The sequence below is a fragment of the Coptis chinensis genome, chromosome 8, assembly GCF_015680905.1.
Source record: "Coptis chinensis isolate HL-2020 chromosome 8, ASM1568090v1, whole genome shotgun sequence".
Lineage (NCBI taxonomy): Eukaryota > Viridiplantae > Streptophyta > Magnoliopsida > Ranunculales > Ranunculaceae > Coptis > Coptis chinensis.
Window position 1 is genome coordinate 50299653 of NC_141463.1, and position 22659 is coordinate 50322311.

The following is a 22659-nucleotide window of genomic DNA, read 5'->3' on the forward strand; positions in this document are numbered from 1 at the left end:
CCAATTTCTTTCACAAATAAATAATACGAAAATCTAATGTGCGCAAGCTGTAGGTGTGTGTGTCAATTGAGGCCACTCATCAGGCAAGGGTGCGTGTGTATTGCTCCAAGATATATTGCAATCAAATAATACAATTGTCTTATAAAAAAAAACCATTTGCCCTTTCACAATTTCACAATTTGAATTACATCAAACAAAACTTAAACATGCTATTCAAAATTAGCAGAGATACATTTTAAATTGTTAAAGCTGTATTGAAATTAGTTGTAATCAACATACATTTTTTCCGTTTTTGAAGTTGATGTTTTCCACATTGTTTTGGTCTCTCCAGAAATTCATCTCACTTTTAATTGGAATTTTGTAGATTTCGGATGAATTTTAGTTATTTTGATTAACCCACTACTCTTTTGGTAACTGATTTAGTTCGTAGTTATTTTTTGTTGGCAGTTGGTTTTTTTAGTTGGGTCTAATAAAAGAGGTCAAAATTGTAAAAATCAGTCTCAAATTTGAGACAGATATCAAATTTCAGTTTTTATGGAGGAAAAACAGGAATTTTTTTGCTATTTCCTCTAAACTTAAGAAATTTGCGTATGTGTACCTATACCCAATTTTGTGGTAAAATATATACGAAATAAATAGCCCCCATTCAATTGGTCAGGGTCGTTCCGGGATGTTCCAAAGACCTCTCAGAATCGTAAAGTTGAAAATTTCATAGCCAAAATCAATTATCGATATATAATTTCGCCGAGATTTCAAACTTTTTTCATTTCCAATAATTACTCGGCGCACCTTGGCGCTTATTCTGCTGCGCTCAAAATTTTGTTACATACTAAAATTCTCAAAACAATCAACATGAATATGGCAGACCACAAAAGAGACCCCGTCAAATCTTCAGGTTTCCTTTCCATCACTCTCAATTTATCATTAGGGTTTTAAGGAGTGTCTTAATTTATTATTATATTATTATTATTGCCAGTTGGAAACACGGCTGGAAATCGAAGACGAGAAATAGCAGTAACAGTAGGTAAAGAAAGAAGAGAAGCTTTAGTACGCGCAAAGCGTTTATGCCGGGACGATGTTGACAATAAAGAAATGATTATTGATGATGATAATGAAGAGGAGAAAGCGGTTTTGAATTCACAAACTTGCCAAGCTGTACAAGATTTAAAGTCTTGTCTTGTTTACCAGTATGACCACGACACGTTGATTTTATATTATACTATTATATTAGACTATTAGTAATGTTACATTATTCAGTTTTGAAGTGAGATTGTTTGGAATTTAGGGGGAAAGGTGCGGTGACAAAAAAGATAGAGGCGTTACGGCATTTAAGACGGTTGTTGTCTAAGTCTGATGTACCACCTGTTGAGGCGGCGATTGAGGCTGGGGCGGTTTCTGTTCTTACAGAATGTCTTTCGTTCGGGTCACCTGATGAACAGGTACATGTTTTGTGTTTGGATTAAACTAGTACTAGTATAGAATTGAAGGTTTCTTAGTAAGTTTAAACATCTTATTTTTTGATTGGAAATAGTATAATATATTAGTGATTGTGTTAATTGAGGAGTTAGTGAATTGATATTTGATCTTGGATGCTATATGCTGTACTAATTATGTTTATATACTAGATTATTTAAGTTAATGGTCTGATAGTTATGGCTATTGCGTAGTTGCTTGAGGCAGCCTGGTGCTTGACAAACATAGCGGCAGGAGAACCAGAACAAACAAAAGCTTTGCTTCCTGCAGTACCTCTACTTATTGCTCATCTTGGAGGTTGGTGGTTTTTCTTTGGAATTCTGTTTTTATTAGCTTTTTATATTTTTGTTTTTACGACATCAGTAAGAACTTATCATGTATTGTATTGGTGTCGGATTAGTCAGTAACTGATTCTTCTACCATTGTGGGCTTATAGTAGTAGATGTTGCTTATAGAAAGAGCAGGAAAAGATATATATTATCTAAGTTTCAAAGAGGGGGAGTTACATTCAAATGGTGAAATTTGATCTGCAATCTAAGAGTGCAAACCCCAAAGTCATCTAATTTAGATATTTTGAAGTCAGCAGATTGTGACATGTACTAATGGCTGTGTTTGGTTGACTTCAAATAGATGTGATGCATCAATTATAAGGTATCTAATGTGAGGACCAATTGTACACACCCCCCCCCCCCTACTCCGCATCAAAGTTGCATCCACCTTCCTTATCTACATATGGTCAAAGAAGTTGAAGAAATCAAGGGATCACTATGAAGGCATAAGTTAAGGGATATATGACCATAAATGAAGGGATCACGATGGTGCCATCTGTGGGGAGAGAATGAAGAATCGTTGTTCCCTACTAGTAAATTGATCATGACTACTTCGATCAAATACGAAGCATTAAAGATAAACTTTTATAGTTGTGGGTTCGTTCGATCCCTACAGACATTGTAACCAAATAAATCTTTTCCAACATATTATATAAACAAGAACAATAAAATTGGAGGAAATAATAATAAAGAAAACGAGTATTCTATTGTGGTTTGGCAAAGGGTGCCTACGTCCGCGCCATTCACGTTAATGGTAATAATAATACCCCCTATCTCCTTTCTACATGAATTCATCTCTATAAATTTCAAGCCCCTATTCATGGTGAGTCGGGGTTTTTCTTTATAGATTTACATCAAGGAATCAGTTACTTTTTTTTTTGAAGAAGGAGGAGATCAGTTACTTTGTTGATGCAGTTAATCCCTTGATTTCCTCGACTGCTTTAAGCGAATGTGTAATGAACCCGGCTCATTTCTTAGCCACGTGTAAACGGGTTTTTAATGATCATGTACTTGCCCTTTTATGTGTGCCACTTGGCATAATTAGGGTGTGTGATCCTCACACAAAGGCAGTAACTGGTAGGTAGATGACAACAGTTTAGATGAATGGATGCCACTGAATATTTTAGTTTATTAATTTCATTAGAATGTATAGGGCTCCACATCCTGCAAGGTTAGCCACAGAAGTTGATAGGTATTTGGGGAATGGTAGAGTTATTAAATATCCGGCAGTTGGTTAAAAAGCTTAACACATATCTGAGTTTGACTGGAAAGTGTCAGTTTGCATCCTCATGTTGATCAATGGGGTGTACGTAGATTTTTGAATTTTTCTGTTGAGCTATTGGCCAATAAGGTTAGCGCACTTCCCATGATCATGCTAGAGAGTCGGCCCTCATTACATGGTCTACAAAACTTGCACATATAGTAAATTATCAAAGAGGTTGATGCCCAAACTAAAGGTTGGTGAAGTTTCACGCAATCGTGCTATTAATTGGGAGGCTGATGCATATGACAAGCTTAAATTGCTGGTGATCGCATGTTTCACATTGCCACTCATCTAATTTGGCAAGTGGCATACACCACGAATTGATCAAAGAAGTGGAACACATCATTAGGTTGGTTGGAGAGATCCTAAGAGTCAAGGTCCACTAATGGGATTGATCTGCATCTTGAATGCAATTTTAAAGTTTTTACATCCTGAGGCTAGCCTAGGAAGTTAATACCAGTCCCTAGGTTAAAAGGTCGAAATGGGATGTGTCTATTTATTTGTCTAGACTCTAAATGGGAACAGGTTTGAAAAAGGATCGTAACAGTAAAGTGTTGTCCAAGGTCTTGGGACTGATCAAGCCTTGGGAGATTGGGCCTATGGTCTTGGGAAAGTCCACCTCCACCTCCAGCCCGGGATTTTAGTATAACCCTAAAATCTACACCCAATTCCAAAAATCACATTTAACAGTCTTAATATACAACCCCTAATTTGCAAGGCGAAAGGCCGATGGCCTAACAAAATAAATCCTTGGAGCTCAAGGAATCCTAAATAGAAAGTAACTATAATAAACTAAATATTACGAGCATATTAACTACTAATTAGACTAGGTTTTTAACTGGTCACGATTAGATCACTTTAATTTTGAAATAAGATGTCCTCTCGAGATAAAGAGATCGCAATAACGTACTTGGATTTGAATGACAGGCTCTTGTTTCTTATCTTTTTGTTTCATTGTATTAGCAGTGTTGGGCATGGGTGTAATGGGGTGGGGGTGGGGGGGGTGGGGGTGGGGGTGGGGTTTAGGGTCTTTGGTCCTGGAAAATTAGCTTTGGATAATTCATTCTTTTGGTTGTGATGTAGTTTCCCTAACTACATCAATCAATTACTTTTTACTGATAAACTATCTAAGTGTTTGGCTTGGACATAGAAATATTTTAAGTCTCGGAATCATTCTAGGTTAAACTACAGTTAACATGTTGCCGATGTTCCTTAAAATTGCGTAGCCATTGTACTAGTTGTAATCTGTTGTTAATCTTATTAATGAAATGAAAAATATGGAGCTTGGTCTCCTTTAGGAGTCTGGGAGATATGGGGAAGGGTTATTTTTTGACCTATTAGAGATCTTCTGAAGTATTTCTTATGATAGTATTGCATTAAGGGATTTTTAAACTGTAGAGAAATCAGGACAATATGTGTTTTAGTTCCACATTGGATATGTTAAGCCACACATGATAATATATAAATCTTGGGGCCTCTCCACTTATCACCAATCGGTTTTAAGTTAGATGCCCATCTTCAATATGGTATCTGTATGTACCACCATATTCGTACCCCCACAAGCGACCATCGTTTGGTACTAAGGGTTGCATACTTGCGTTGCCCACTAGTGTGGCCCACTTTCATTGTCCTAATCGGCCATCTGATCTAGATACAAACATGACAAGATGTTTTTTTTAAAGAGCTTGGTAAGACTTTAAACAATTAAGGAAACTTTTCAACTGTTAAGGAAATTATATTCCTTGCTCACATATAAATAAGACTTTTTATTTACAAAGAACTACCTACATGGAGACTTAATTCTGGAAAACACTCTGGGTACATAGGCAGCTACATGGTTCAGTCTCTCATTTACCACAGTCAATACCCTTTACGACTTTATTAGTGTGTTTAGGTGAATCATTGCCCAAACAGTATCAGAGCGGGCTATTGTGTTTGGCCTAAAGGGCCTGTTGTTTACTCCACTTAACCCAAGTATGTTAGGCTCAAGTAATGCCACACGTGAGGGGGCGTGTTGAGATGTTTAGTCCCACATGGGATATGTTAAGCCACACATGATAATATACAAGTCTTGGGGCCTCTCCACTTATCACCAATTGGTTTTAAGTTGGATGCCGATTTTCAATATAAACTTTGTTTCAAGATTTCATATCCTATATGTTATCTATTAGAGTATTCGAATCACTTGTGGCAGAAAATTTGAAAGTGACCCAAAATATCCGTGACTGACAATGCTAATGTCATGCAACACAATTGATACTTTTCACTTTAGATAGATATGGTGTAAACTTATGAAAAACACTATGTTCTCCTCTCATCTAAACCATATTGTTGCTGTGTTGACCTTGAATCCTCAAGCTTTTGAAAAGGGTTTAACTCCGTGTTTAGACCAACTAAAGATAAATGTTTGAGTGGTGGCACAACTAACTTTGACTTGACAATAACACATTTAAATAATGACGAGGGTGACGTTACTGTGATGAAGGTGGTGTTGATACCAACAATTATGGTTGTTATATATTCGATGTGTGCGACCTCCTTTACTTTGTTCTTTCTTTCTAGTTTTGTTTTACTATGTTCTCTACTATGGGGTTAGCATTTTCTTTAATATTCATCGTGAATTATACTATATTTTTGCCTCTTGTTTCAGTTTATAACTTGGATTTGGTGTGTAGAGAAAAGTTCCATGCCTGTTGCCGAGCAGTGTGCTTGGGCGTTAGGAAATGTTGCTGGTGAAGGAGAGGAGCTAAGAAATGTTTTGCTATCACAAGGAGCCTTATCACCACTTGCAAGAATGATGATGTCAAATAAAGTTTCTACAGCGAGAACGGCTGCTTGGGCCTTGTCAAATTTAATAAAGGTTTAAGCTCTTCCCACTCCCAAAAACATAGTAATAAGGAAAAGAGAAATTCCACCAAGAACACCATCTTCTAGATGTGTATGTAATAACGTATGCATGCATTTGTTCTACACTAGTGATCATTTCTTGATGCTTTTGGTAACTTTATGCATGCTTTTGTGTTAGTAGTGATCATCTCTTGGTGCTATTATTGTTATTGTCTTTTTCGGTGGCTGAGGGCACATTTGGTTCTTGTCTTCTTTATGTGATCTTCTCAGATGATGTTAAAGCTCTTTATTACCCACAAAAGTGTTTTTCGGTATGGAAAATGCAATTAATGTGCTTAGCAAGATGAAGCTTCTTTTGCAGGAGAACTGAAATTGAAAGGAAGCTGTTAGTGTACTTAATTGGATTCATCCCTTGTAGATTTATTCAAACACTGATTTTTCTATCCATGTTTCTTCTTGACCTTTTTTACAAGTCCATCTTTCTCTATCAGTTAGTAAAAGCCTTCCTTTTGTTATCTCAGTTTGAACTCTTTTGGACTTGTTTAGAATATAGGAGTTGGATTTAGTAGTAAGCATCTTTAGTATTTGCCTTGTTTTGTGATGTGGACATCGTAGTCGTCGTCAAGCCAGCTCAAGCAATAGGCATCACCCTCTATTTTATTGTTTTTGTTTTATTATATTCAATATGTTATTTGCAACCACACGACATAAATCAGGTTTCCTTGGCTAGCAAGGAAACGTCTAGTTATAAATATGGGTTTGTAATTCTGTTTGAGGGAGTTGATGTTATTGAAAGAGATTACAAAATAATGGAGAGACTTTTAGGGTTCCTGATTTATGTTCCTGAAGTGTAGATTTTTCTCTAATTGTTGCTTCCGCCAATTAAGATCTACATTATTTCATGCTTTATGTAAATTGATGTGAGAACTTGTTGAGTTTCTTCAATAATTTAAATTGTTGAAATTCTCAACATATGACTTACAAAACTATCTTTTTTCGCGTTCTTCAATTTTTCAATAATTGTCTGCCCATTCCATTTTTTATTGTTCATTATATATCATTATTTTGGTCAAGAGTAAAAAAACTATATACAGGGATATTATTGGGAAACTTACACCAGGCAATTATATCACTTGAATGATATCTGTCTTAAAAGATTGGCTTCTTGCTAACTACTTGGTTGTTGATGTGAACGGTTCTTTTGATTAGATCGATATACTGAATTTCACTCATAAAAAGGAAAATGCATTATATAGATGTATTGTTATTATATAAATGTAACGACCCAAAATTCCACGTTCACTGTGCTTGCCCATCCATGGGTGTGGGGTTTTCTTAAAAGGCCTTGACACAACAAATACATTTTATCCAGGATCCGACAGCTTCCTATACGTTTTGGGACTAAAACGGTATATTCCCCTGGGGTGATCTCAATTAAGTTACTTAGTGAACAATTTTATTTGGTAGGTTTAGATCATCAATTTTAACCAATCCCCTATAATCTGAGCCTAGTCGCTAGTTGCTCCTGGACGAAAAATGACTGATTTGCATGACAATCCAGAACAACATGAGTGTCAGTTGATGTTGGTGTTGCAAACTATAATCTTGGCACCGGAACCTATATCTTTGTTTGTGTTGTGTGTGATACAGACACACGAGTGTCAGCACTGTGCCAAAATGTGTATATCACAAAAGCAGTTGTTCTACAGTTTATGTCCATTACTATGTTGTGCATGCAGCACACTTGGTGAATTAGTTTGTACTACTCTTGGATTTTAATTGCTCACTTCAATAAACAATTGATATATGATCTCAGCTTCTGTAAAGTTCTTTTGGTTCCATAGGTTCTAATTGGTAAAGGTTTATTGTGAACCCTGAAAGGAATATTTGTAGGGATATTATGGAAAGATTGTGGATAGAGATATAGTGGATATTACTCTCTAGCTCTTAAGTTTCTGCTCAAGCATCACTTAAAGAGTTTGAGTTTTGTCTTATTTTGATAATTTTCTCTTTTTGTTTAATATATAGGAAAAACGTGTAACAGCCTGCATGATAATTCCCTTCAATCCATTGATTTTCTTTGTTGTTGGTTTTCTGTGTTTCCCTTGTCAAAATTTATATGTCGAAATCACGTAGATCACCAGTTATTTTTAGACTGTTTAACTAATTCTAGATCAAATTGAAGAAAGAACAATATTGTTTTGTTATTATTCCATGTATTTTGAATGAATACCTATTTTTAAGTTTCATCACATTAACTTACTTGTTTCATATATTTATTTTGCTTTTGTATTCATTTGTAGGGCCCTGACTCTAAAGCTGCTACTGGTCTCATTAGAGTTGAAGGGGTAGTGGATTCAGTTGTTCGGCATCTAAGAAAAGCGTGGGTGCAAAATTTCTTTTTCACCTCCTAGTTAGTCATATGTTTATGGATGCTCCAAACTATAGAAATTCTTACATGCCTAGCTTAATAGGATACACATTGGTCTGTATTTGGTGGAGAGCAGGATAGGCTAATATGCGTCTTACATGTATGGAAACCTGAATACACAGTGGTTCCTTGCTAGCAAACATATGTCTGATTGCCTTGCTCTACTTGCAAATAGCAATAGCTCTTTTGGGAGCACATGTGCCTTCTTCATGGCAAAATGTTCAGAGTTAAGAGGAAAATAAACTGTTTTAGAGTTGACTCTACTTCCTCTTTGCCTTTTGAACTATTCCAGTGACCTTGACATGTCTTGAATTTTGATCATGTAGCACATGTAAACTACTGCAAGTGTGCTATTGGATTGTTGCATTTTCACATTATTGGCTTTGACTAAATTATCGTTTTAACTCCAGGGATGAGGAGTTGGCAACTGAAGTTGCATGGGTAGTTGTGTATCTTTCGGCTCTTTCAAACATTGCTACTGGTATACTCGTGAAGAGTGACATTTTTCAGTTACTTGTGGAAAGACTGGCAACATCAGACAATTTACAGCTGTGCATTCCGGTAATAATGCAGCACAAAATAAATAACTCCTCTGTCAATTTTCGTAGTAAGTCATGCGACGTGCATCTGTACTAGTGTTTGGTTTTCTTTAATCAAACCTTTGATCTTGATCACATGACATACTGTTGTGGTCCACATCGGTTCTGTTCTACACACACGGAAGTTATTTTTGCAACCCCACACACACACACACACACAAAACACCCACTCCCCCTCCCTTTCTATCAATCCATGTCTAGATAGTGTTGCAAGTGCTTAAGGATTTACCAAAAATTCTCTTAAGATGGCTTTTAAAAACATTTCCGCGGTGTGTGTTAGAGCTCTTAAGATGTTTATGAGGATCCATTGGAAGTCCTCAACCAGCTTTTAGCTTATGATTTTGACTTATTTTTTGCTAATACGGTTTGGTGTCAATAACCATATGATTTGTCTAAAGGAGCAAAGGATTGTTGGGAACGTGTGTAGGAGATCGATTTTGCTTGTTGGGTAATTTAGGTTTAAAAAGCAGGAACCCCCTCGTTGAATTGTATGCCCCAGTTTTTCAAAAAATTCCTTGCACCCAATATCGCACTGAGGCTATAGCAAGAGGCTTAATTTTTTTTAAGTGTGCCTTAATTCTTTCATTCACGTCACATGTTGTATTTCATGTTTTAATATCTAAGTTTTAATCCTTTTTATTCATATCACTTTGTGTCTCTCATAATTTTTTTCTATTTGTTTATAATTTTCTGAAACTTTTTAATGCACTTTTTTTGACACCGAGGAATCGCATTTGAGACTCACCGAGGCTTGGCTCCTCAAGGCTCTTATGTGTTTTCAAACTATTAATTATTGTGGCATTCAACTCAATACCAATGGTGGTGATTGGAGAAGCCCAGGAACTTTATATCTACTGCAAGAGTTTGGGCCATCCAATTGAAAACCAATTGGTGATAAGTGGAGAGGTCCATGAACTTTTATACTCTACTGCAGGACCTTAAACATCCCATGTTGGACTATATACTAACATCTGAAGACAAACATTGGTATGTCCATAAGTGGTCTGCTTAGTTTGGTCTTTGGAATGGTGTACTAAATTTACAAAATTATGATCAGGCTTTTATATTTTTGTTATCCTTTTTGCACTGTGGTTGACAGTGTTTTTTTATGTCTTAGGTACTGCGAAGTTTGGGTAATCTTCTAGCTGGCGACAGTCACATTACACATGTTCTTGTTGCTGGCAGTAACATTACGGGTCAGTGAATATCTTGTGTAGGCTGTTTCAATCTGTGAAGAAAAGAGAAAGATTTTTTTTTAGGATTGCATGATTTCCTGTGTTATCTTCTCTTACTTGTTTCTGACAAATAACAAATTAATGTGTCATGCATTTCCAGAACAAGTTATATCGGCATTGATACGATGTTTGAGTAGTGAGCATCGCGTCCTGAAGAAGGTATATTCTGCAGTCTTTGAATAGTACTTATGTACTATTTAACGTGCTTATTATCAGTACGTTGAGTCTTTGGTTGTATTTCACTGAAGCCTTTTGATCATGTAGGAGGCAGCTTGGGTTCTATCTAATGTAGCAGCAGGTTCTATTGCACACAAGCATTTGATATTTTCTAGCGAGGCAGTTCCTTTATTACTACGACTTCTTTCAACTGCACCTTTCGACATAAGAAAAGAAGTAGCTTATGCAATAGGAAACCTCTGTGTTGCTCCGCAAGAAGGGTCTGGACAACCAAATGTGATTTTAGAGCATTTGGTTTCACTTGTTAGCAGTGGATGCCTTCCAGGATTTATAAGTTTGGTCAGATCTGCTGATACTGAGGCTGCAAGACTTGGACTCCAGTTCTTGGAGCTGGTAAGCTAATGTCATCCCTCATTATTGATTTACAGGGTAGCGCAAAGTGCAAACAGTACCTGCCTAGCTATGCTTATCCGATTGGATGTTTCACTGGCTTCTATTGTCGTATAGATTGGTGTAAACTTGTTGGCTGTGGCTTCAACAAGATTACGAGAGAATAAAGTATGGTTTCGTAACACAAGAAATCCCCAAATCAACAAGAACAATGAGTAGGAATTTTTTGAAAAAGAACAAAATATTACACAAAACAAGAAACGTCTTCACAAATAGTTTCTCTAAAACTATCCTCCCAAACTAGAGCACTCAATAAATACCAAATAACTTAATTTTACTCTGAAAAGTCCACATCACAGGATATATTTGACTACCATTGCAAGGTTATGGGTTAACTAGGATTACCCCCGCCACAATTACACGGTACATCCAAGTCAACTTGAGTTGACTACTAACATTGTGGTCAATGTTTACAAATTGACACTACACCCAAAATAATAATAATAATCATATAGTATTACAGATTAATGGAAAAATAATTGGCTTATCAAAAATTAGGAAGGTTGATTGAGTTGATTTTAGATGTTGACACGTCTTTATCAATTCAAACACATTGGAGTCATGATTTTTAGTTATTTTGGATTGCAAACGGCAGTGGTATCATTTTGTGAACTTGGATGGGCCGTGTAATTTGGGTGGGTGGGTAATCCTGGTTAACCGTAAGGTTATTTGTGCGACAACTTCAATCTCTCTCTCTCGGTTGGTGCCATTTCTGCTTTGAAGATGCAGAAAATTATGTTACAGTGCTTATTTTAGGGTTAAAAACAGATGCTAGCGTTTGGAGTTGGGACTCAGAATTAGACTAATGCTTAATCTAGATGTCTGAAATTGTCTTTTGCACGCCTAATGTTTCTACATACACGAACAAATAGTGTTCAATCATCAATCTCAACTGGATACATAACATACTAGTTGTAGTCATGACATCTTACATTATGCTGTGAACAAATCATGTCCAGAAATTGTGCTTTGTGGGAGATGACTTGCACCATAAGTTTCATGCAATGAAGCTCTAAGAATTTGAAAAGCTATTTAATCAATCATCTCCCTGTACTTATATCATGATATGTGCGTCTTTTTGTAGGTCATGAGGGGAATGCCCAATGGCGAGGGTCCAAAGCTTGTTGAGAGGGAAGATGGGATTGATGCCATGGAAAGGTTCCAATTTCATGAGAACGGAGACCTGAGAGATATGGCTAATGGATTGGTTGATAAGTACTTTGGGGAAGATTATGGGCTTGAGTAAAAGCAGAGCACATTCCTGGTGTGGTGTCTGAAGCTTCTGGTATGCAGCTACCCCTGTGACTGTCCCGTGTTCCTTCTCCTACCCACGTATGTATGCGAGTCACCTTGTCACTGAAGTCTGCTTTGTAGTCCTGTGCAAGAAAAATCAAACATTGAGTTGTCAAGTATATAATTTGTACTAGTTCATGATGACAATAAATGTACGTTCACACTATATCTGATATGTGAAAGCAGCCTCTATACCATAATGTTGTAAGAAAATGTTAATGGTTCAGGTTGACAGTATTGTACGCTGTGTTTTAGTTGGTTGGAAAGTTTATGGAGCTGAAAGCACGACCTTGATAATGTATGAATCCTGCTTGCCTGTCAAGCTTGTCCACATGACAAGTGACATTACTTGTAGTCCGTGAATTTGATCACTCATGCCAGGTCCTCTGCACAGGAGAGATTGCACCAGCAGAAGCATTTTAGGATGTCCTCTGCTGGTGTCATCTCTCCTGTGTAGAGAACCTTTGATGCCTATCATAAGAATCTTTTGGGATCGTTATTCTTCTATAAAGATAGAACCACATTTGTTTTCCGGAGAGGCATATAGGTAATTTATAGTAGCAAGTCTTTGTTTTTTAAAGGTACAGGGGTCTTGTTTGCTAGTATAATTTTTCCACAATCAGACTTACTTGGCAGGTTCTAAATCGTACGTGAAGCAAGATAACGAAATGATGTTGCAGTCTTGAGGGACTTGGTCTTCGCACCTTTGGAAGATTTTCAAGATTCATAGTCTGATTTTCATTGGACGTGCGATGGTCCAATCCCGTGTAGGACATTCTCTGGATGATATAAACCTATTATCAAATTCTTAGGAAATCTCCACTAAATGATATGACTTCGTCAAGCATTTGATCAACTTTTTATTTTTTACAAGAAATCAAATTTTAGTTTACAAAAGAGAAAAAGACCAAAAAAATATATATCGAATTTTGCAGTTGGTTTCAAAACAGACAACGTTTTTTTTTTTTATTCAAATAAACATTGTACTTTCAAAACATTTCAATTTAGTCATACTGTCCAATTAATTGGATGGCGTGCTGACGCGGGCTGTTAAAAATCTCCTCAAATCTAATTTGCCCATTTGGCATTAGTTTCAACCTTGAGGTGGCATTAGTTGTATATTTCACCGGCACATTGTCAATCACTTTTCCCGCCTAAGCTCTTGGTAGGATTAAATTGGAAAACTTGGTGCCCACGGGTGATGTAAACTGAGTCTTCCCAAACCCTTGACCTTCTGACTTGCAAGAATTTCCCAGATAATACAGAACGTACTTGAGATCGAAGTCAAGGTGGCGAGATTATTGCTAGGGCGAGGATGATTCATGTCAAAACCATAAGCAGCTCCATGAAAGTCGACGGCATAAAATGCATCTATATTATGCACAACATTGATAATCGATTTGTACTTTCGACGACGACTAATGGAAGTCCAAGCATTGTCACCGGGCTTCCAAAAGGCCAATACTCTCCGACCACCATATATTGCCATAACTTAATAGTTGGGATCCAACATTGGATCTGCTGACAAAACTGCCTTGTACATTAACATACCGTGGATTACGTCGTCTTCGTCAAGTTCAAAAGTTGAGAAAGGTGGAAGCTTAATTTCACTGTTCAAAAAAGGATTAAATAGACTAACATCAAAAATAACATCGCTTACTATCACCAGCCACCCATAACTGGAACCTTGGCAGAAGAACTTGTAGTTTGGAACTTGTAATTTTTTTTTAAAAAAAAAAGTGGAACTTGTATAACTTGAAATTGTAAACTCTCTTCTAAGAGGGAAGATGAGTTTCTCTGGTCAAGTGTCGGGTTTTAGTTTTATCTCGCCTTTAATTCGAATTTCAATTTCAAGCATCTTAAATTTCGATTTTACTATAGTATCGGATTTTCAGTTGATATTTCAAAAATTAGTGTGTCGAAATGGTATGTGGATGACACCTCAAGGTTGAAACTAATGCCAGATGGGCAAATTAGATTTGGAGAAATTTTTAACCACCCACATCAGCACGCCATCCAATTAATTGGACGGTATGACTAAATTGAAATATTTTGAAAGTACAATGTTTATTTGAATAAAAAAAAAGTACGTTGTATGTTTTGAAACCAACTGCAAAGTTCGATATATTTTTTGGTCTTTTTCTCTTTACAAAACGGTCAACATTAACTCCAAACTCGAAGCAAGCAAGGCACTCAGACGGTCAGACCACAACCCCTTTGTAAGGAAGCGAACCTAAATTGGAAAAGGAATGCATTATTCATCCATTTTCATGAACGACTTATTACTGTGTGAAATTGATAGGTGCAGTGCAGAAACAAGTTGACCAACCACTGATAGTAGTCACAAGAGGCAATTTAGATGTAACCTTTTACGTAAATGCATAATCATTTCCTTTGGTCTAATCCTCCTTGTTTTAGTTAGTCATAATAACGACGTCGTGGGCCAGATAAACCCATAAAAAGGAAAAGCATGCAAGTATTTCCCGAGTCTCCACACATGCCTATTCCCCAGTCCCCACCATGATTGATAAAAAGCAATCCATAGTAGGTGGAGAATAATATAATATATACAAAATTAGACATGCGCACCCCTCCTTCCCTCCTCCTACGACCTACCCGAACAGTTGCATGACCCAACAAAGTAACTTGGAAGTATTAGGGCGATTCCCTAAAATTCATATAACATTATCAGTTTGTCACACAGAACAAACAGAAGCAACGTTCAACTCCCACCCTGTATCTATGATTCCTGATATTACACCAGGTACTTAATTGTCCCTTGAACATTGTCTCTTTCCTCCACACCATACTGCAACGATGTTTTCAACAAATAACTCTAGCTAAGGACAAGGTAGCGATAGTTGCTTCTCATCAAAGACAAGCGAAAGACCACATACCGAATCCTGTGCCTCTACTATTCGAAACCTGAAGCAAACAAGTTGTCGCTTGACCTTGTATTTGTTATACGGATCCCACAAACATATGAGACAGAATTTCCTTTGCCACGCTCACTGGGACGTATCCTCAGATAAATTACCGCGTTTATTAAAGATTAAGGTTAACTCTCCCGCATTATGCAAAGAATGTACAATGATTCTGTGTAGTTAGTCAAGTTGTAAGCATATGCCAAAACAGAAAATGTCCTACAACAGCAATTTGGTGGCTATAAATGCCTAACTTGTTGATAAAGTCATGAGAGACATAATTGTTGGAGAAAACTCCTGCTTTATAAAGAAAGAGTGTAATCTGGTTGCCTTGGTCGTAATGGACTGATAATTAATAATGCCACCGGCATCAAAAACATTATGTGGAGGAGGAGTTGGAAGAAACACCCATGTAACAGAGTCGAGATCATAGTACATAACCCATTTCTCCTTTGTGCAATGATGGCTGGGATCAGTTCGAGATCCAAAAGCAGAAATGTACCTAGCTTCCAGAGCACTGCCGGAAAATTTCTGGCAATTTGGAGGGGAGATTTTACGAGTTCCTCCCATTTACGGGTTTCAAGATCATAAGTAAACATTTTACTTAGTTCATTATCAATATCACTAGTGTAGAAAGCTCCCGTGCAAAAAAATTTCTTATTCTTCAACTTTTTGTCCAAGGGCAACGCAAAAACCATAGGCCGCAATTTTCCTTGACCCAACTTGGGTGGATATTTCAACTCTCCAGCTATCAGGAAACCATCAGCCCATTCTTCTAAACAATGAGGATCCACGACAACCCAATTCCTAGACTTCCTATCAACTGAAACGAGCTCCATGTACACGAGCTTATCGTCATCAAAATCCAAGACTCGGGCAATCGGTAATTCACTATCAAAGCTAGTCGATGGTAGTGAGGGTGACGGTGAATGTCCTCTGGCTACCTTTGTTGCTTAATATGAAGTTCCCTTTGTTTCCTCCCTTCAGCCACCAGATGCAAATGCTCGAGTACTGGGCTTATAGCCAGCAACCCATAGGAACTCCACCTATCGTCAGTGCAAACCCAAAGTACTTAAAAGTTTAGTATTTTGCTTATTCGAAAAGTTTAGTGCAAACCCAAAGTACTTATTCGAAAAACGACTAAAAAGGTATCAAACTTTACACCTTTTGACAATATGGAGACCAAACTTTATTTATTGACAGTTTGGAGACTAAACTGTTTGATTTTTGCAACACAAACTTTATTTCTTGACTGTTTGATTTTTGCAACACAAACTTTATTTCTTGACAGTTTGGAGACCAAACTGTTTGATTTTTGCAACACCGTTTCTAATTTGCATTTATTTTTTTCAACATTGCAAATTAGAAAATTTATATTATTTTTTAAAACATTACAAATTAATTTATATTAATTTTTTTTCAACATTACAAATTAATTTTCATTTGTATTAATTTATAAAATGAAAATTAATACAAATTATAAACGGTGTTAGAGAAATTTGACAGAAATTTCTATGCAAAAATCAAACAGATAAATTTGGTCCCCATATTGTCAAAACGTGTAAAGTTTGATACCTTTTTAGTCATTTTTTCTTGCTTATTTGGAGATAAAAAGCTGGTTCTATAGCCTACTGATAGTTTTTATTACAGGGTTTTCATTGTATTACAGGCTTGACTAGAGCCTATAGTGGGTTCCATTTACATTTACATCATACAAGAAAAAGGAGATGCTACTGTCCAATTTTAGAAGTGCAACCAGCCAATAACAATTCTAATAGTACATCTTTGTAACGAATTGTTAGCAAAGAAAAGTATGAGGTAACTCCCACTATCGAACTTCAAAACTACCTCAGAAGAATTCGAAAACTCACCCTGTTCAAGAGAACAATGCATCGTATCACATTATGCTATAGAACTTGCTAACTCAGATTATGCAACAGAACCCAACCAAAGAAATAACCATTACTCCTATAATGTGTTGCAGAACTATAAATTATATAGCACAATAACCAAAAGAATGGAGTAATAATAAAAATAAGGATGAAATCCAAACTGAAAATCATTGAGATATGAGGTTAAAGAGGGGGCAAGTCTCAAGCTTGAAACTACAAACTGTAAAGTAAAACAAAGTTTTGGAATCAAGAGCAACATACTTTACCCAAACTAACAAAAAACATAACATAACTCCTGCCACCGCCTGTCCAGTACCCAGTTTTCCACGCAGTAGAACAGATCAACCATCCTGACAACTAGGGAAAACAGGCAGCAACAGTTGTAGCCGAAATTGTTCCTAGACACACCATCAAAAACAGTAACCCTCACAAACATCCCTCTACTTGAAATAAAAATTCACTTCTTCTTGGCTGCAGCCTTGGTGATTTTGGCACCAGTGGGGTCTTTCTTCTCAACACTCTTGATGACTCCAACAGCAACAGTCTGGCGCATGTCCCTAACAGCAAAACGGCCAAGAGGAGGGTACTCGGAGAAAGTCTCAACTACCATAGGCTTGGTTGGAAGCATCTTGACCATACCGGCATCACCATTCTTCAAGAATTTGGGCTCTTTCTCAAGCTCTTTACCAGATCGCCTGTCAATCTTGGTCAAAATTTCTCCAAACTTAACAGCAATGTGAGAAGTGTGGCAGTCAAGAACTGGAGCATATCCATTTCCAATTTGCCCAGGGTGATTCATGATAATGACTTGGGAGGTGAAGTTGGCAGCCTCCTTGGCAGGATCCTCCTTGGAATTTGATGCAACAAAACCACGCTTGAGATCCTTGACAGCAACATTCTTAACATTAAAGCCAACATTGTCACCGGGCAAGGCTTCCAGGAGTGCCTCATGGTGCATCTCAACAGACTTGACTTCAGTAGTCAGACCAGTAGGACCAAATGTCACAACCATACCAGGTTTCACAACACCAGTCTCAACCCGACCAACTGGCACAGTTCCAATACCACCGATCTTATAAACATCCTGAAGTGGGAGACGAAGTGGCTTGTCTGTGGGTCTCTTGGGCTCATTGATCTGGTCAAGTGCATCGAGAAGAGTTGGACCCTTGTACCAATCCAGATTGGTGGACCTCTCAATCATGTTGTCACCCTCAAACCCAGAGATGGGAACAAATGCAATCTTATCAGGGTTGTAACCTACCTTCTTCAGGTAAGAAGATACTTCCTTCACAATTTCTTCATACCTTGCCTTGGAGTACTTGGGAGTGGTGGCATCCATCTACAAGACAATATCAGAAATAATAAACAATTAACGATAAAATCAACAAGAAGGTTTAGAGTTTGAGATACTATTTGTGGCCAGAACTCATGTTTGCGAGTGGTGGCCCCCATCTACAAAAGAAGTTCACTCATATGATAAGTAACTTCAAAAATTGAGAACCTTGAGATGCACAAGCAACATCCACATTAAAATAGAAAAGCTGATAATAAAAGCAGATGACTTCATACCTTATTACAGCAGCAGATCATCTGCTTCACCCCAAGGGTGAAGGCAAGCAGAGCATGCTCACGAGTCTGACCATCCTTGGAAATACCAGCCTCGAAACCACCAGTAGTAGAGTCAATGATAAGAACAGCACAATCAGCCTGAGAGGTACCAGTAATCATGTTCTTGATGAAGTCACGATGGCCAGGAGCATCAATGACAGTGCAGTAGTATTTAGTGGTCTCAAACTTCCAGAGGGCAATATCAATGGTAATACCACGCTCACGTTCAGCCTTGAGTTTGTCCAACACCCAGGCATACTTGAATGACCTCTTGTTCATTTCAGCAGCTTCCTTCTCAAACCTTTCAATGACACGCTTGTCAATTCCTCCCAACTTATAGATCAGATGACCAGTAGTGGTGGACTTGCCAGAGTCGACATGTCCAATGACCACAATGTTTATGTGAACCTTCTCCTTACCCATGATGACTGTCTACTACAAATATCACTAATCTATAAAGAAAATAAAAGATTGTTACTCCTGGGTAATATATAGATGATCAGGTCTCACAATAGATTATTAAAAACATGCAAATTATTATTCATCTTGAAAAACTTAACATGATGAAATCATATACGAAACACAATAATCTAACACATGAATAGTCATTCAATCAGACACTAGTAATTGAACAACATGAAACAAGTAATAACAATCAAGAAGGGTGAAAAATTATTATATACCTAGAGAGAGTAGCAGCTGAGATTGGAAGAGAGAATGGGAAAATGAGGAGTTGGCTGGTATTTATAAATCTCACTTTCTATGCGCTGGCTTCTCTTTTTTATTAGATTAATATATAAAAGATTAGGGTTTCTCTTTCCACCGTCGATTCATTTTAATCCAACGGCTTTCCTTACTAAACCCCCACCACTTGGGCCTTATATAAAACAAATAGTTAAGCCCAAAACATGTAAGATGTAGATTTGAATGGGCCAAACCCTCCCAAAACCCAAATACTCTACGCATCATCTAAGAATTCACGATGGATAGTAGCGTTTCACATCGGATGCTATCTGATCAGATATGGCACTGTGGCAGTATTGGAATCTGTATTTAAAACCATTTCCGTCATAAAAAAAGGGTTTTTATATTGGTTCTGTATTGGTGCCGCTAGAATTAGATTGGGTAGCCTCTAGCCCAAGCCTAAACAGTAAAGCCCAAAAAAAAGCCCAATTCACCCCCACCTAAATCGCGAAACCAGGAAAACCTTTTCCACCAGTATCGTCTCTTTTGTGGCAGGTCAAAACCAAAAACCAAACTCTTAGCCAAACTTTGAACTTTGTAACCTCAAAAACTCAAAACCAAACTCAACCAAACCTTTGTTTTCTTTGTTTTCTTGTAGTTTTAATTCGAGTTTCATTTGGATTCAAGGACATCATTTGGATATTGGATCTGCATTTGGATTCAAGGACAACATTTAGATATTGGATATGCATTTGCATTTGGTTTTGAGTACGTTTCTTTGATTGGATTGATTTTAATCCGCATTTGGATCTGCATTTTCAAGGTAAACAATGATTTTTTAGAAATTTTTTTTTTTACTAAATATTGGCGAATTTTTGTGTTAATCTACAAAGTTTTATGTAGGTAATAATATTCCGATTATAGTATAACAACGAATTTTTTAATAATCGATTTTTGATTTTTGATAACGATTATACTAAGAACAACGAATAGGATGTTGGGGTTTATACTAATACCAATCGATTTCCCACTACACAGATAACTTGTATCTGAACAATAACAACTCCAGACAACAATCTCAATATTCCCTACAACCAAACTAACATACCCAACTTCACTAAACAACTATTAACAACAGATAATAATGTAAAGCAGTAAAAGCATACCACAACACAAAGATATACCGTGGTTCGGTCAATGATGCCTACTTCCACAAGAGCTAATCCTTTTATAAAGTGGGAAGAAAGATTACAATCACTCCTTGCGCATAATCTCACCTTACTAGATCACTCTTCTTTTTTTGGGAAGCTTGTCTCTCCCTAAAGTTATCTCTCAATCTTGATTGCTTTCAAGATTGGGTTTCTCTCTCTGTTCTTGTGTATTTTAATTGTCTTGACTTAGTTAGGTTTTGCCAAAACCCCACTTGTATTGCAAAACTCGCGGTTCACAAAAATAGAATCACAAATGAAAAGGTAGGCATGGCAACACAAAGCAAGGTCCAAGTCGATGCCTACTTCCACAAGAGCTAATCCTTTAATGGAGGCGACATCAAGGCATGGGCGCTGGTCGTTGTCTCCTGTAGAAGGAAATCTTGATTGCTTTCAGATAGAGATTTTGAGCGGCTCTCGAAGGTTAGAGTTTTCCATCCATCTTTGAACTCCTTTTTCTCCTCATGTGAGGGATAACTCCAACAATCTCCCCTTTCCGAACAGTGAGGGGGGATACCTCCATACAATTTCCAAATCAACAGGAGAAGTCTGCTACCATTCCGGCGGTAGCACATCAAATATCAAACTTACCTTTTAGTAAGACTTTGGTCATCATATCTGACCCGTTCTTGTCGGTATGGATCTTCTCGATACACAAATGCTTGTCTTCGAGTACTTCTCTAATCCAATGATAACGCACATGTATGTGCTTGGATCTAGAATGGAAACTCGGATTCTTACTTAAATGGATGGCGCTGTGACTGTCACATAGAACTACAAACTGTTTCTGCTTTAGTCCTAGTTCATCGAAGAACCTCTTCATCCATAGCATCTTTTTGCAACACTCAATGGCTGCAATATACTCGGCTTCTATGGTGGAGAGGGCAATACACTTTTGCAACTTAGATTGCCAAGAAACTGCTCCCCCTGCAAAAGTAACCAGATAACCGGAGGTGGACTTCATCGAGTCAACATCACCTGCCATGTCTGCATCAGTGTAGCCTTCAAGTAAGGGCTTACTTCCACCAAAAACACAAACATGATTTGGAAGTGCCCTTAAGATATCTCAATATCCACTTAACACCTTCCCAATGATCCTTACCCAGATTTGATAGAAAACGGCTTACAACACTAACGGCGAAAGCAATATCCGGTCTTGTACACACCATTGCATATATCAAGTTACCCACTGCGAATGCATAAGGAATCTTTTCCATCTGACTTTGCTCATGCTCACCCTTTGGACACATCTTTTTGGTCATACGGAACTGGCCACCAAGCCGACAACTGACTGGCTTTGCTTGATCCATGTTGAATCTCTTCAACACCTTCTCAATGTAGCTTTCTTGAGAAAGCCACAACTTTCCACTCTTTCTGTCACGAGTGATCCGCATCCCAAGTATTTGCTTTTCTTGACCCAAATCCTTCATCTCAAAGGACTTACTCAAGTCTTTCTTCAGCTTGGATATTTTGTTTATGTTTAGGCCAAATACCAACATATCATCCACAAACAACAAGAGCACTATGAAATCCCCATCTAGAAATTTCTGAACAAACACACAATGATCGGAAGCAGACTTCTTATATCCTTGCTTCACCATAAAGGAATCAAACTTTATGTAACATTGTCTAGGTGCTTGCTTCAACCCATACAAGCTCTTTATCAGCTTGCATATTAGGTGCCCCTTGCCTTTGACCCCCCCTTTGGCTGGTTCATGTAGACATCTTCTTCAAGGTCTCCATGAAGAAAAGCTATCTTAACATCTAGCTGCTCAACCTCTAGGTTCATACTTGCGGTCATATCTAATACTACCCGGATAGAAGTCATCTTCACTACAGGAGAGAAAATCTCATCAAAGTCAATACCTTTCCTTTAACCAAATCCCTTCACTACAAGGCGAGCTTTGTGCCTTGGGTGTGGATTGTTTTCCTCATGCTTGACTTTGTAAATCCACTTATTATTGAGAATTTTTCTTCCTTTCGATTTCTCAACTAACTCATAAGTGTGATTCTTATGCAAAGAATCCATCTCATCATGCATGGCCTTCAACCACTTCTCTTTGTCTATACCTTCAAGTGCCTCTTGATAGTACATAGGTTCTCCACCATCAGATAGTAAAACATACGTATGTGGTGGATACCTGGTTGAAACTTGTCTCTCTCTGTCAGACCTCCTTGCCCCATCTGCTGGTGCCTCAGGAGGATGCACTTCTTCTTGCTCAGGTGGTGGTTTATGCACTTTATC

At 37.6% G+C, this 22659-nt stretch overlaps 2 protein-coding genes across 2 annotated transcripts; one reads left to right on the top strand and one right to left on the bottom strand.

Annotated features, from left to right (window-relative positions):
* The first annotated feature begins 655 nt into the window (after positions 1-655).
* LOC147481825 (importin subunit alpha-9) lies at positions 656-12264 on the top strand. The gene is made up of 11 exons (XM_086577725.1): positions 656-895; positions 977-1187; positions 1286-1439; positions 1668-1770; positions 5742-5926; positions 8217-8296; positions 8755-8905; positions 10061-10139; positions 10279-10337; positions 10443-10748; positions 11890-12264. The coding sequence occupies exons 1-11, from the start codon at positions 853-855 to the stop codon at positions 12049-12051; spliced, it is 1533 nt and encodes a 510-aa protein (XP_086433851.1). The 5' UTR covers positions 656-852; the 3' UTR covers positions 12052-12264.
* A 4799-nt stretch (positions 12265-17063) lies between these two features.
* On the bottom strand, positions 17064-19317 carry LOC147481826 (elongation factor 1-alpha). Its single transcript, XM_086575418.1, has 3 exons — positions 19206-19317; positions 18484-18974; positions 17064-18253 (listed from the first exon to the last, which is right to left on the bottom strand). Exons 2-3 carry the CDS (start codon positions 18943-18945, stop codon positions 17372-17374), a joined length of 1344 nt encoding a protein of 447 aa, XP_086431544.1. The 5' UTR covers positions 18946-18974; positions 19206-19317; the 3' UTR covers positions 17064-17371.
* Between the last annotated feature and the right edge of the window lie 3342 nt (positions 19318-22659).